This window comes from Squalius cephalus, assembly GCF_949319135.1.
Source record: "Squalius cephalus genome assembly, chromosome: 5".
NCBI lineage: Eukaryota > Metazoa > Chordata > Actinopteri > Cypriniformes > Leuciscidae > Squalius > Squalius cephalus.
In genome coordinates this window covers 4,412,878-4,429,722 of record NC_137126.1, presented here as the reverse complement: position 1 = coordinate 4,429,722, position 16,845 = coordinate 4,412,878, and the positions used below count along the sequence as shown (strand labels likewise).

General features: G+C 37.1%; 1 protein-coding gene across 2 annotated transcripts; it reads right to left on the bottom strand.

Annotated features, from left to right (window-relative positions):
* Nucleotides 1–6,399: 6,399 nt before the first annotated feature.
* mat2ab (methionine adenosyltransferase 2Ab) lies at nucleotides 6,400–15,174 on the bottom strand (the record flags this gene model as incomplete). Of its 2 annotated transcripts, XM_079871526.1 has the most annotated exons (9): nucleotides 14,999–15,174; nucleotides 12,950–13,027; nucleotides 12,737–12,859; nucleotides 11,711–11,823; nucleotides 11,491–11,634; nucleotides 10,081–10,299; nucleotides 9,785–9,967; nucleotides 8,576–8,709; nucleotides 6,400–6,584 (listed from the first exon to the last, which is right to left on the bottom strand). In XM_079871526.1, the coding sequence occupies exons 1-9, from the start codon at nucleotides 15,093–15,095 to the stop codon at nucleotides 6,482–6,484; spliced, it is 1,194 nt and encodes a 397-aa protein (XP_079727652.1). In that variant the 5' UTR covers nucleotides 15,096–15,174. The 2 variants fall into 2 exon arrangements, with proteins under 2 accessions (XP_079727652.1, XP_079727653.1); XM_079871527.1 differs by lacking the exon at nucleotides 6,400–6,584 and having other exon boundaries at nucleotides 8,572–8,709.
* Nucleotides 15,175–16,845: the final 1,671 nt, after the last annotated feature.

The following is a 16,845-nucleotide window of genomic DNA, read 5'->3' as shown; positions in this document are numbered from 1 at the left end:
GAGGGCTGCTTATAGCCTGTACTAACTTGGATTTCAGTTGCAGTGTTATCTCAGGTATGTATGTACATTTTGGCAATTTGACAAATACCTTCAATGAGACTCATCGGATTTTAGAGCTGAATGGATCTATTTTAGATATAAATACCAAGTAGCAAATGCACTTATTCAAAGCCATAATTTGATATGGTTAGAAAGCTTTACTTTGAACAGTACTTTGAATTTGACAGTAATGCTACTTTAAATGTTAAAAAAACACAAGTATCTAATCAGAAGTTGTGCACAATGCACATATTACATAAGAGTACTCCAAGGGAGGGGCCATTTCCACAGGCTTTAGAGGCCCTTCGAGGCAGTGAGTGTATGACACTGGATCAAACCCCCCCTCCATATAGTGAGTGAGTGCGCTTGCCCCTCGTGTGAGAGAAGACAAATGTTCACATTCCCATGCATCCATGCCCCGCCCACATCACGACCTCACCCGTCACACCGCATCCTGATTGGATGCTCGGGAACCAAAGACATTTGGGGAGTCTAGCACATGCACACCCCTACACGTGCATGTCTCCATGTTGCAATTTTACAGTATTTTAATTGTAAATGTGATGCTTCCCATTCATTTACCATATTTTAAACCATAAGTACTATATTTTTTGCAATTCAATTATTACATAAGTCATTTTTGTCTTTATTTTATAAACAAAACTTGGTGTAGACACGGTGTAAGACATCTCTGTCATTTGATGTTATCTTTATGTGGTTTCATAGAGAATAAGACATACTGAAACATCAATCTAGAGTCTGGTGGCCTCATAGTACATGTGAAATTTAAAATGCCTTGGCCTTTCCACGTGTCCTTGCATTTCTATTTCTCTCTCTTCTGGACATAATCCAGTAGCGCGTATTTAAGTATTTACTTCTTGGCTCTGATGACATCCTGACCTGCGTCTCATGTTCTTCTCACAGGATAACTCACGTTAGTCAAAAGATAAATGTAGGCTATATTATTAATGAACTACACCATGGTCATGACTTCAACGTCATCATTAAGCTTCCAACAACTCTTCCAGTCTTTATTTTATAACATTTTCCTTAAAGTTTGGGTTAGAATAGTTTGTAAGAGCGTGATTAAAAACACAATGAGGCTGTGAAAGCGACTGGTGAGTGAGTTTATCTGTTCGGTGTGATGATGTTTAATGTCCCCGACATACTCTTTTGACTCATTTAGCCTCAATTTTATATCATAGAATAAAACGTGAAAATGTCTTGAGCTTGTGTTCACCACAGACCTTATTTCAAGCATTTAACCAAAAACCCATTAAAAAAAAACATTGACAATGGAAGCAGAAGTGCTAAAATGCTAATTCGTTTACAGGTTTTGGCCTATAAAAAACCGTCGTGCCTGTAGCCACTCTATTCCAAACAAAACTAGAACGAAAAAGCTGCCTTGATTATGTTAGAGATCTTATTATAAAAATGCTCTGGTAAACTCTTGTAAACGCATCGCTTTGCTTCAAAAGGCCTTTACAAACCCCCCGGAGCTTACTATGGATTACTTTTGTCATGGATGGATGCACTTTTTTGGGGCTTCAAAATCTATTCCTCTATATTCACTGCCATTATAAAGCTTGGAAGAGGCAGGAATTAATTTTTTTAAATAACTCCGATTGTATTCATCTTAAAAAGAAAGTCATATACACCTTGAGGGTGAGAAAATTCATTTTTGGGTGAACTATCCCTTTAAAATAATCGGATTGAAGTATTTACATGCTTATTTCTTTCCTATTTTGATTATTTCAGGTCTACACTACCCCTTTTAATGCAAATTGAGCTCATTTGGATCGAGTATAAGTGTTTACATGAAGACTTTTCAGTCCGTTGAGCCTTCAATCTGATTACTATATGGATTATTTGCCTGTATGCAAACCACTGTTCTTGTAACAATAGGAACTATTGTTGTATATGTTGTCGGAGTGCGGACGGAAAAAAGAAACACCAGAGAGAAATCACATGTGAAATGTGTGTAGTGGCCCACAAGTTTATTAAAGAAGAGTCAAGTTTGTCTTTATTAAATTGAAAAGACACATACAAACAGTCCTGGCTCCTCTTTTGTCCCGTGGCGCTAGGCTCTCTGATAACTGTGTGTGGATGATGCAATAATGGGCAGTGTGTGCAACCTCCAAATGGAGCTGATGATTGTGAAGGTCAGAAGGTATTTCCATTCCCAAAGTTCGAAGTTGTTACTGTCTGGAATAAGTGAAACATAACGCGAAATGATGCACAAATCAACTGGTTTCCCATGTTCAGCTGTGTTGTTTTATTGGATCATTTCATAACTGAGCACGTGGTAAGTAAGGCCTAACACGCTAAGCGAGTTTATGATTTAACCTTTAATTGAGCTGACACTTATTTTTAGTAGAATTATGTAAGATACTGTTTCACACCAGTCAGCTCATATCAGTACTGTACATGCCATTCATATTATGCAAGATAAAAATATAAGCAAGTGAAACGCACTGATGGTGTTCCCTTGGCAAACGAAACGAAACATGTTCAGTGACTGATATTTGAATTTGGAAAGTAAGCATGCTAGATGTAACTTGATCACACATGCAATTGATGCTTGGTACAGTGTAACTGTAGAACTGTGTTACTGAAGAGCAGAATATGAATATGATTCGCTGGTGTTTCTGTGCTGCATGCAACTGTCAGAAGCACTAATGCAACTGTTGATTCACCATTGAGCACTTAAAGCAAACACTAAGCTAATAAAGTCCCCTTGTGGTGAAAATCAAGCTTTTAATGTTGTTTATGTGTCTATGTGGTGTTTTTAATATGATTTAAGACAAACCATGTGTAAATTCATAAGTCGACACCATTGCTGAGTATTTTCTCCTTAAAACTGCAGTGAACCAAAGACAGTCTCAAAAACACGCTTTGAAATCGCTGGTGTTTCTGACGTCACAAACTACCTTGTAACCAATCAGATCAACGTGTGATCGTCAACCAGTGGATCTCTGAGCTGAGTGAGTGAGTGGAGGCGGGGCTCATTTGCATATTCATAGAACCGCGTGTACTAAATGAGGCAAGGGTGTCGAGTTACATTCAAGATATTTTAAGGCAGGATGATTTCTTTTCCAAGAAATGGGTTATTTTGGTGATCAAAGATGAGTTTTAATATATAAAATGATTGACTGCAGGGGGACTTTATGCTTCATTTGAAACAACCTTTTCTAAAACGTAATAACAGTTCTAAAAATATATGTATAAAAACACGTTATTCATAGCTGTAAACTAAAAAGGTGTATTTTTAATTGACAGAGAAATACTGTATTTATCTACTGTAATAATCTATATCATACAGCAGGACCAGTGATAGATAATACTCAATGTGCAAAGACAGCACAGATCAGCTGACTGCTCCTACTCATAGATGAACCCTATTAAGTTATGACCACTCAGGGAAACCACAGAGAGATTAGCCAGTTGTGAATTACAAGGGGATTTGGGGGGTGAAACCGTATGTTGCTGAAATGGTTCACTCGTTGAATGGGAGAAACTGCAATGCACAATATGGCAACTCTCATAAACCAATTGGTAAAGTCATCGCATCACTGCAGCTGCTGTTTAAAAGTTCCCATTGAAACAGTTAAGGCCCCAATATACTTAAAACAAAATTGAACGATGAATGGGTGTGACGCCATTTTGAATCAAATCTGGCAAAAACGGGTGTTTTAGTGGTAAAAAATAACATAATTTGAGATTACATGTAGGCGGGTGTGCTCAGGGTCTCCAAATGTCTTTGGGTACGTTCACACGACAACGATGTACTGAAAGCAGAAAAGAGTTTCCTTCGCATTTTTCACGTACAGGCAACAACGGGGAAAAACGTTAAAAACGCTGCATTCTGCTGCCAGGCCAGTAGTTGGCAGTGTCACTTTGTGAAGAAACTACACTTTTATAGACTGAACACATGCGCATGACGTCACCGTTTTCACTAATTCACGTTGTTGTAGTTTACACGGAGATGATGACGGTGTCGTTTTCAAAAACTTTGAAACCCATTTTTAGGCCTCAAAACTCTGTCGTGTAAATGAACGGGAAAAAACCCCAAAAAGGTTTCAGTTTTTAGTTGAAAACGGTGTCGTTAAACAGAGCGCTGTGGCGATGACATATTCTTGTAGGCCGACAGTAGCATCACCCTAGTTCACTGACAAAAGGTGAATGGGATTTTTCCATTGGCTTTTGGACGGTAATCGCCACGAATGTCACAAAACTTCCCCAGAAATGAAATGTTAAATGTAAGGCTATAAACGAACTACAACACCCATAAGCTTTTCTTTACTTATAAACACTTCTCCTGAAAATTCCTTGAGTTAGAATAGTTTGCAGGAGCACAGTTATAAACACAATAAGGGTGTGAAAGCAACTAGTGAGTAGAGGAGTTTCTCTGTTCGGTGTGATGTTTAATATCCCGACCACCTCTGGAGTGGAGTCCCATTTAGGCGCTTGTTAGCATCCTTGTTTTCATGACAAGTAAAAGAGAAAAAAAATCACAAGAGGGTATTACTGATGAATTTTATGTCTTATAATAAAAAATCCTGTTCTTGTTTAAACCACATGCCTTATTTCAGGTATTTATCAAAAAACCCACTGACTTCAGGACAATGGAAGTGCTAAAATGCAATCATTAACTTATGGCCATCTTAAATGTTTCAATAAAGTATATACTTTTGTATGAATATAATTCAAACCTAATTTTCTATTTTTCATATTTCTATAAACAGAAAGAAAAAGACACAATGACATTATAATAGAAAACATTTTATTGTTAAAAATAAATTAAAACTGGAAGGTAGGTAGAGAAATATATATATATATATACTGTGTATATATATATATAGAGAGAGAGAGAGAGAGAGAGAGAGAGTATGCATGTAAACATGGCTAGTTTCTCTGTACAACACCAGCCAAAATTGCTATCCCTCTGTTCAAGAAAAGACGAGAGTGTGAAAGAAGAAATACAAATAGCATCTTACAGTGCATTAGAGTATTGGCCAAAAGAAGTGGCACTGCAGCAAACACTTTCCTTCTGGCTGGTCCCCAAAGTTTTTCTGTAAGACACTTGGGAACCACAGAGCACTAGGGAAGAGACCAAGAACAGCAACATACAGCATAACAGTTGACCTCCAGAGTACAATATGACAGCACAAATAAATAATACACATTAGCCGTGCTTCCACTGTCGTGCTAGTGCGTGCCGGGGCCAGTCGCGTCTCCACTGTCACTTTCGGGGTTTGATCGGGCCTCGTTCAATCACTTTCATGTTTGTGATCCGATGTGGATTCTGATCACCGTATAAGGTAGAAATATTTATACGCGATGCAAAAGACTATGTATGCTAACAATTACCATAGTAAATATGAACGCTTGAAGAAATCAGACAAATCATAAAGGCTATCACAATCATGTTTGTATTTTATCTGTCGGTAGCCTACGTCTCGTCTCTTTATACTGGACTGGAGCTTCCTCTGTTTCTCTGACTGAAAATATCTGTAGCCTACTGGGAGAGAGAGCTAAAGCTCATCAGGTCGTATTTATGGTGGCATATTTGTAGAGATTATCATTCTTTCTAAATGTGATGTAAATATGTCCTGTAACTACCAAATAAACAGAAACAGCCTCGACTGAATAAGTGTGTCCTCTTTCTTTTGTGAAACGGTAAACCACTTTATTTCTGTGTGACTAATGTGCAATTTTGACTCAAATTAATTCATTATGATCAATGTATCACTTTTTATTGTAAACCTGTGGTAAAACATCGATTCTTGGGTTTTAATATTGAAGTAAACAACAGAAATGCCAGCAAACGGTCGCTTTTATCATGTTTGTTTTGCGATCACGCTGTTTCCAGTGATTTTTGTCTGATTAGTTTTCTGATAAAACGTCCATGTGTTGGTGAAATGATGTGTTAGTGTGCCGTTGTTCCAGAGAGGCGTGTTACGGCGTGTTTTAGTGAAGCGCTGTGGAGCTTCTGGCCCGACAGTGGAAAGTAACGCCGCAGATTTTGGGCTGGTTGCTCCAGACCCGAGGCTATTAGCCCCGCCCGGCCCGTTTGAAGCCCTGGCTCGCACTGGCCCGACTGTGGAAACGCAGCTATTGTTTAAAAGTACTAAAAATGGTTGGGAATGCTTATAATACAGTGGTGAAAGTGGCGCATAAAATCAAAAGCCATAGTTAATACTGGCCAACCAGTTTACAATTCTTGAATTTAAAATGAACACATTAATCTGCGTAGTACGCCTTTATCCTAATGCTGATGAACAAGTGCAATGGTTGATGATTATGCAATATGATGGGAAAATGAAAGAAAAAGATGGACCAGCAGGACTTGTACCAGAATAAGACTTCTCCCCATAAGCCATGCGGGCTTCTCTGTAGAATACACCAGCAGGCCTAGAGAGGAAAAACCTTAACAAAAGGTTTAGTAGTGCAGCTTTTTGGGCACTTCCCAAGAGAAAGAGTCACGGCCAAAGTGGCCGTAAGCAGCAGTCTTCTGATATATTGGCTTCTTCAGCTCCAGCTCCCTAAAACACATTGGCCGTGGATTATTGACTCATCAAAATGAAACTGTGTGCAGTTAAAAAGATGATCATGTAGCAAATATTTCAAGTGTGCGTTTGTACACCCAGCCAGCCAGAGAGGAGATGAAGCGGTCACTTACCGTTACGCGCACTAGTCACCCTGAAGAAGGAAACCGCAGCATGAAATAGAGAGCAAGTCTAATAGCAAACACTAGCTAACCACTCGAACCTTTCCACTTTAGTGTACCATGAATCCAGAGAGGAAACATGATGGCTCTGTTCCACACCAGAGAGCTTTACACGGGAAGTTTTCTAACCACAAGTGGCTGATCTGAAATGCTCTTCATGCTCACTAATGTGTGTCACACAAGTAGAGATATAAAGTGCATGAGAGACTCGAATGCTCACGGTCAATTGAGTGCAACGGTCAGATCCCGGAAGTAAAAACTCCTTTCATTTTCTCAAGCAATGCACCAATATGAAAATTTTGGCCGATACCAATCACCAATAATTCTTTATATTTGAAAGCCGATAACCGATATATTGGCCGATAAATCTAAATCCAAGTCATGAAATTTTTGAGAGCCTGATTACAAAAACAAAAGTCTCTCCATTAAAAGCCATGACCCAAGCACACAATTATAATGTTCTCATCATAATTTTATATAGCCTATATGACAGACTTGTGTTGCACTGAACTGTATTTTCCTGTTTTGAAGTGATTCCAATCATATTTCAAGCAATTCAAAACCAAAGTGTTTCAGCTGAAGGAAATAATGCATTATTTATTGGCTTTAATATATCGGCTAAATTGTTTTATTGGGACATATATAAAAAATAAAATGTATATTTATTGTAAAAATGAACATATATCGACGATATCGATGTGGTGGCCGATATATCGTGCATCCTAATTTTCTCCAAAGAGGAACTGATTTTTAATGATGACTTGGTAATATGCTTTTGATGAAGCCATGTGTTTGCATTATTTCAAGTTATTTTTTGAAATAATTGTTTAACAGTGGAATTTGTGGTTAAAAACTACATTACCCATGATGCTGTGCGGAAAATTTGACCAATCAGAGAGTCGCACTGAGCAAATCACACCAAAAGAGCTTTAGCAGGGAACATGAAGCCCTGCAAATTACGTAATCAAGTTGGCTTCGCTATTCTCGCAAAACACTTAAATATTTGTATATATAACTTGCATATAACTTTAAAGAATTCACCTGGTTGGCTTGGTTAATGACTTATAATGCTTTAACAAAGACTTTTTAAAAATCTCTATGGGAAAAATGAATGGAAAATATACTTCCAGAACCAACGCCACTGAAAAAGTGGACAGGCACTAATGCACTTTATTCCAAACAAGTTTGACTTTAGCATGTTGCTAAGCTAACAACTCAATATTCACAAAGTACACGCAAATGTCAGGTAAAAATGTGAATTGTAATTAGATTAAGTTCATTAAGGTATTGTCTTATCTGTGACTAAAATAAGGAACAATACTCATCTTTGTAGATAATATGTACTGACTGCTTTAAAAGAGCACTGCTTTGCAGTAGTGTGTGTGTGTGTGTGTGTGTGTGTGTGTGTGTAATAATCATGTTGTAACAATTCCAGTAATTTCATTTTTATTTTACATTATTACTTTTCAATTTCTGAATGTCTACTTTAATACTTGATGCTGTATTTGTTAGATACAAACATCATGCACTGTTTGGGGTCAGTAAGACCAATTTCTTGCTTTTCATTCTATTATTGACTCTTTATGTACTGAATCTTGAATAATTGCGATGAAAATATTTGAACGAGTTTGCTAAGAGTTATTATAATCTGTCTGATGGAATCGAGGGATGCAAAGACCCAAAAAAGGAGAAGCACAGACAGAAGCAAAAGAAAAAGGAAAGATTTACACCCAAACCTGTTAAGCTGAAAGATGAAGAAATATAAAAGCGAGTGAGAAGAGTGTGTATAAAGACAGCAGCTGTTACCTCACAATGACTCCTGGACGAAGATCAAAGTTTTTCTTGACTATTTTCAGCAGCTCCTGCTCACTCTTTTGGGATGTGCCATAGTGGAAGATGGAAATGGAAAGAGGATGGGACACTCCAATGGCATAAGCAACCTGTATCATAGTGAAGGAAATTTCAAACATATATTGATGAACTTGATCATTTAAATCTTTGCTTAAAACTCATTATTTTTCTATTGCTTTAATGTTCCTTGATGATTGTATTTGACTTAAGTTAGTATTTTGATTTTCTTTTGCTATTTGGTTTGAAAATTGTCTCTGATTTTATTTGTGATATTAGTTTTCTACTGCTTTTGCTTGTACTTATTTTATCCGATATTGTAAAGCACATTGGTCAGCTTCTGCTGTTGTAATGGAGCTATATAAATAAACCTAACTTGATCTTACACCGTGTCCTAACCAGACGCGATGCGATAAGATTCCAACGACAAATAATTTGTCTGTCCACACTAGACGCGACTGCGAGATGCGTCAAAATCAATCAAAACCCTCAGCCAATCAGAACAGCGTGTGGGCGGAGTCAGCCAATCAGAACAGCGTGTGGGCGGAGTCAGCCAATCAGAACAGCGTGTGGGCGGAGTCAGCCAATCAGAACAGTGTGTGGGCGGAGTCTTGCAGCACCAGCGACAGTAATCTTGACGGCACTCGCAAGAAAATGGATAAGTTGCTACATAATCAAATTCACAAATATTACACCACTTAAACATTATTAAAAATACATAGGTTACCGAGTTACTAATACAATATTTGTCAAAGAATACACTTGTTTGTTCACAGTTTAAACGTTCTTGTTTCCATTTGTTTCATTTCAAGATCTGAGGTGAATTATATTCATTTTTGCTTTTACAGCTTCAAAGCTGGAGCACTAAATGATATTCAAAGTCACATTACACGCTTTTAACATTAAATAAAGCACTTAAACAGTACCTGAGAAGATGATCATTGCCACACTTTGTGTTTATTGTTCCAGCGCGACGTCGCAGAAAAATAGAAACCGTTTCTAAAATAGAATCGTCGCGGCCGGTTAGGACAAACACTCTGATTAACATGGAAAATAACCTTTTATCGCGCGTCGTGTCGCGTTTAGTTAGGACACTGTGTTAAACTTGATCAACTTTAACAACAATTATACTTGCTCAGCAGAACACAACATATCTGTGCGACTGACCTGCACAAGAACACGCCTGCACAGTTTGGCCTTCACGAGAGATTTGGCCACCCAGCGGGCAGCGTACGCAGCAGAACGGTCCACTTTAGTGTAATCCTTTCCAGAGAAAGCTCCTCCACCATGGGCTCCCCAACCTCCATAGGTATCCACAATGATCTTACGACCAGTCAGGCCGGCGTCACCCTACATCAGTGGAATAGCGTTTATATTAGTGTGAAGAAAAAATAAATAACTCATTGCTACTCATTCATGTACGTATTACAACTTTATTGAAGATTTACAAAACTGGTCACTACCTGAGGGCCTCCAATGACAAAGCGGCCACTGGGCTGCAAGTGGTAGATGGTGTCATCATCCAGATACACGGAGGGGACCACGACTTTGATGACTTTATCTTTGAGCGCATCACGCATCTCATCTAGACAGATGTCTTCATCGTGCTGCACTGAGACTACAATAGTGTGGACCCGCACCGGCAGCATGGCACCACGATCCTGTCTGTACTGCACAGTAACCTGTTCACAGAGTCATGATGCACTGTCAGGACAGACACTCTACACAAGTACCTGCATGCACTTCTAGCTATGTTGTTCGAAAAAAGAAGAAAAGAAAAAAATGTCTTTTTGTGTTCAAAACCACATTTTTTGTTCTTAAATGCAATACCCAGCATTGCTGGTCACCAGGATAAGGTGTGTTTTGAACGGGAAGCGTGAGTGTTAGTGAACCAGCAACACCAGAGAACAGCTGGTTTACCAGCTAGACCAGCACTATACCAGCTCTAACCATCATAAACCAGCCTGGACTAACATGGAAATCATGCTGGATTTTTCAGCAGGTTAAAATGCAAAAGTCGGATTCTGGGAGCAAAAACTCATCTTTTTAAAAAAAATTATTGGAAAACTGATTTTTAAGGATTATAATGATTATTATAAGCATTATATACACATTACAGTCAGACCTAATGTGTGCTATGAGGTTGTTAACAGATGGTATATGCTTTAGTTGTCTGTTTGCGATAAAATAATCATCACAAATTACATCTGAATTTGTGATGAAAAATTACATTAACCATGATGCTGTGTATGTGTGTATATATATATATATCGATTTGACAGCACTAATATATATATATATATATATATATATATATATATATACTGTATATATATATATATATATATATATATATATATATATATATATTAGTGCTGTCAAATCGATTAATCGCGATTAATCACATCTAACATTAAAGTTAATGTTTATATGTGTTTATATCATTATATTTATATATATATTTATATATATATATATGCACTATATATATTTGTGTGTGTGTGTGCGTGTATATATTTACATATACATATATATATAAATATATATACATACTATATACACAAACTTTTGTTATAAGCAATTTTTGATATAAATATAAACTAAAAACATATAGTTTCTATAGATATAATCAACAACTTTAAAATAATTGTTTTGTATTTCTCCAACATTTTTAATTTGATTATGCAGTTCACAATGCTTAAAGGGATTTTAGTCCTTTCCCTCACTGAAGCCGTTAAGTGTCGTTTTGTCTGATTTTTAAATTTCTTTTTTGCTTCAAATCAAACATGTAGAATGTTACGATTCACCTCATTGCTGGTTAGTTTGACTAATGGCGTATAACGTTTTAACAAAGACTTAAAAACCCAGCAGACCTGAGTCTTGGAGTCGGGCCGGAGCCAGGGCAGGGTGCCGTTGCGCCTCAGTTCTGCCATCTTGGCATTTAGTTTGTGGGCGAGCACAATAGTGAGTGGCATACATTCCTCTGTCTCATCGGTGGCATAACCGAACATTAGACCCTGAAAGAATAACAGGAAATATTAATATTGAAATAAATGTAATTAAAAGAGTTTAATTGACAGTTTTTGGACTCACCTGGTCGCCGGCTCCAACGTCCTCTTCGTCGCGGTCTAGGTGAACTCCCTGGGCGATGTCTGGAGACTGCTGCTCCAGGGCCACCAGAACATTACAGGTCTTGTAATCAAAGCCTACGGGTTCAGGACAGAGAATATGGATCTGTTACAGTTGCTCCGATGACATTTGTTTAGTTTGTTTGTTACCTTTAAGAAGTACACTACCATTCAAAGGTTCGACAGTAGGATTATTTTAATAATTAAATTTAAATGAAAACCATTTTTTTAAAGGGATGGTTCGGAGTAAAATCATCCTAAGGTCCTTTGCACCATGACATCGAGCCAAAAGTGTTATTTAAATAAACTCCTGATGTACTTACAAACTTTCCAATGCCTCGTTTTATGAGTACAGAACCTATTTGTACTACTGTAGAAGTTTGGTCCATTCTGGGCATTATTAGTGGGGTAATTTACCAGATACAGCCTTGGATCCATTAGCGCCTGCACTAAGCCATCCGGCTGATATCTCTAAATAAGCTCTAACTTTAATAATGTTCAACCAAGGGGAAAAAGGCTTCTGGGGGGGTGTTTGGCTCGAGGTCATGGTGCAAAGCACCCTAGGTTGATTTTACTCCGAACTATAAAAACTAAAAACCATTATTTCAGGTTAAACGGACACCATTGATTCTAGTTGGTTGTGCATGGTTGGTTCTATTGGGTTTAATTGTTTCAATCACTGTCCATGACTGAATCATGTTCAGCCAAAAATATATTTTTTTGAGTGAATGATTTCTGAAGGATCATGTGACACTGAAGACTGGAGTAATGATGCTGAAAATTCAGTGTTGATCACAGGAATACATTACATTTTAAAATATATTCACATCGAATCCAGATATTGTAATATAATATTTCACTATATTACTGTATTTTTGATCAAATAAATGCAGCCTACAAAACATTTTAAAAATCTTGCCGACCCCACACTTTTGAAGGCTAGTGTAAACGCTGCGGTATCTATAATAAAATGTAGGATCATCAAACAAACCCTTGGCTGAGTCGTCGTAGCCGATGTGTTTTATGGTGTCACGGACCACCTTCTGATAGTCTACAACAGCACGAGACGTCACCTCTCCTGCCAGCAGAATCATCCCAGTCTTGGCTACAGTTTCTAGAAGAAAGAGAATGAAAAGGGGCCATGAAACATTATTATTCAGACCTTTGGGGAAGACTGAAAAACACATGCAAAAAGTCAACGTACCACAAGCCACTTTTGCATCTGGGTCTTGCTTCAGGTGAGCGTCCAAAACCGCGTCGCTTATCTGGTCACATATCTTATCTGTACAGTGCAATAATAACAATGATTAGTGTTCTATGTGTTTGTCAAAATCCACACTAAGCTTATCCATTTTTCTAAAGACGTTATTCTTGTGTACATGCATTTGAAATTGTATTTGTTTCAGTAAAAGCACCTCTGTGTGAGACGTATGATAGATGCAGCATAAGTGTTTTACATTTCTTTATACACATAAGAAACAGGAAGAAAAAAAACCGATTACACTTTATTTTAAGGTGTTCGTGTTACTGTGTAATTATATTGTGTAATAATTAACCACATGCACTTGCTATAGGGTTAGGAATAGGGTTTGGTTTGGGCTAGTTACATGTATGCATCATTTACTGTTTTTACTAAACACTGTAAAATAAAGTGTTGCCAAAAAAAAAAAAACACATCTGCAAATTCTTTCCTGGTTAATTTCGATCAGTTTTGCTATTTTTATTTAAAATTATACAACAGTTTTGCTGATGTACTGCAGGAGTTTAGGAACTGTTTAACCCTGTTTTTTGTCACTGTTTAACCCTTCTATTGTCTGTTAGTGACAATAGTTAACAATAATATCTTGTATCTCTTATCACAAGTCCAATAAAAGCAAACTACGTGTAGTTTTCAAGTTATAAAAATGACTGAAAAAGAAGTAATGCATCTGTTGTCCTTATGGTTCACATCTGAAGAACTAGTTGGCTATTTGGAGAATAAATGAGGGCTTTTCAGTGTGTTATACAACTTTACAATTTTTACTTATTTTTATTGTTTTATTATTATTTTAGCAAATCTCTCTAATTAGTTTAGATCCAACAATATTTTACATAATCCAAGATCTTCCGCGTTCAATGGCATTTTCTACTGGAACTATAAGAAATAAAAATGTGTCCATGAAATAAAAACAAAATGGTTGCAATATAAAGTAACTACATTACGTTTAGGGGTAGGGTTCATGGTTAGTAGTTATTACCAGTTATTGATATTACTATAATAAGTACATAGTATGTACATGGGGAACAGGACTGTAAAATAGCGGGTTACACTTTATTTTAAGGTGTCGTTGTTACAGTGTGATTATATTATATTATTATTATATTATATTCTGAGTAATATAAGCAATTACATGTACATGTAGGATTAGGGTTTGGTTGAGGGTTAGTTGCATGTAATTATGCATAATTTACTGTTATTACTATGGTAAGTATGTAACAAGGACAACTGTAAAATAAAGTGTTACCCAGTATTATAACGAAGAAACCCATTTCTGAAACAAACTAAACTGAAATGTAAAGTATCTGAAAATAACCTTTATGTTATTTTGGATAAAGGTTATTTTGGAGATACCAGTCTTCGTTCACTTTAATTGCAGATGAAAGAACCGAGTTTATAAAACCATATGGATAATAACGCAGAGTGGGCGGAGTCTGCGCGGAGAACCCACGTGTCGCGGGGCTGTGTCTCAATACAATACCTCGAGAGCTGCCTACATAGACAACATATCTGGCCATCAGAGAGAGAGAGAGAGAGAGAGAGAGAGAGAGAGAGAGAGAGAGAGAGAGAGAGAGAGAGAGAGAGAGAGAGAGAGAGAGAGAGAGAGAGAGAGTGTATGTGTGTGTGTGTGTGTGTGTGTGTGTGTGTGTGTGTGTGTGTGTGTGATGAGAGCATGCTGTCTAGGATGGCAGCTCACTAGTTTTTGAGACACAGCCATGGAAACAAAAGTACAATCGCGTTTCCAAGTCTACAGCACATCAGACCGACATGCATTTATATTAAAAAGTGATTAATTATATACTGTATATGTATGAATTATATTATATGTTTGCAAACAAAAGCAAATACAGTTATATGGTTAGAAACAAAATGAAATAATAAGGATAATAGAACCGTACGTTATTACAGTGAACATGCAGAACAGGTGCTGCCATGTTATGTAATAGCGGAGTTGAATACTGTAACATCACCCAAAGTTTAGTTCGGATATTTTACCTGGATGCCCTTCTCCAACGGACTCCGATGTAAACAAGAAGCAGTCCTCCTCAATGAGAGAGTTATGGAACCCGTTAATTTCTCCGTTGCCGTTCATCGTTTTTAGTTTCTCTTTTGTTGTAGGCTACTTTACTCAATCGTTTGGAAAGCGCAGGAAATCTGTCACCCCTCTGAGGAACGCGGGAGTATTTATGGAACGGCCCGTCTCGCGTCATCAGGGGCCCGCGCTCTTTCGTCCTCTCGGGTGACTGGACGAAACCATGTTGCGCGGAGGGGGTGTGGCTCAAAAATCTGTGAGGCAGTATGGCTATATGTCAAGAATGATGTAAACTTGCATGAGATTGCACCCGCAGCGAAGTCCACAAATACACTCTTGCGCAACGTGCTCTCATAACAAACATTTGTAAATATTAAGGTACGTATTTACACAGAAACATACACCAAATAATACTACACTAACATAAACTTACCGTGATAAAACCACTTATTTTCTTGATATGTAGGCTATCATACATTTAAGTAGGCTACATGAAGACGTACATGAAGTGTGATCAGTGTAATCTATTAAGTAAATATCATATCATGAATATTAAAACTTGCTACTCTAAAAATGCTAGGTTGTTTCAAGCCATGTTTGGGTCAAATATGGACAAAAACCAACGGTTGGGGTTGTCCATATTTGACCCAAACATGGGTTGAGGCATTTTTTTTAGTGTAAGTTTAGTGTAACTTTTATTTTTAGCAATGAAGACTTAAAATAAAATTAACCAGTAGGATACTTGTTAAGGTTTAGACACATTTACTGTAATACAGTGATAGGCTACTACATTAACAAAATATAGGCTACCATGTTTTGGACACGCACCATGGAAATATTATTTTTTTGAAGGACACTGGAGTATCATGTAGCCTAAACAACATGTTCAAACTTACACAACTCTTAGTGATAACAAAGACTTAAAAACAACATTAACCATTAGGCCTACTTGTTAAGGTTTTACACACATAGTAATAAACTTAGACTACTGCTTTAACATAATGTGCAAATTACCATGATTATGACGTGAGGAGTATCATATAAACAACATGGTATATGATTATGAAATCCACGTTACCTCACGATCTTGTGCAACCTGAGGACAAGCATCATTAAAATATATAGGCATATTAATGGACTAATTGGCCAGTACAATAACACAAAAGAACCAGAATGACCATGAAAAACATTCATACAATAATGCATATATAATTTATATCATTCTTATTTGATGTTTCTTGGAGTATCATGTCATTATATCAATATGAACTCTATGTGAACACAGTCTTGCGCAACTTACTGTGAAAACAATGAACACTTAAAAACATGATAAACCATAATGCTGGCTTCAGAGGAAACCAAAATACAATTACAAGAGATAAAATGGATGCCCTGGAGATTTGTCATGCTTTATCGGCTGTTCTGATGTGATTTGAAGAAAGGTGAATTGTATGTCTGCTTCTCACTTGAGCATTGCCTCTTTTGTCAATATTGCCATGGGGAAAAACTGTGTTGTCGATTTCTACCAATTATGTCTGAGAAAGGACACGTAACTGAAGCAAAGTTCCTTGATATTGATCTGAACTGAACATCCTCTCATATAAACGAGCTTCATAACCACCATGTGACGTCATCAGTTCTGTACTTTTGTACCTTGAAGGAATTGTTCATCTAAAAACTCAAAAAATGACAAATTTCCTATTTCTTAAATTTCTATTTCAAATAAATGCTGTTCGTTTGAACTTTCTATTCATCAAAAAATCCTGAAAATCCTGTTTCATGGTTTTTCAACATTGATAATGATAAAAAA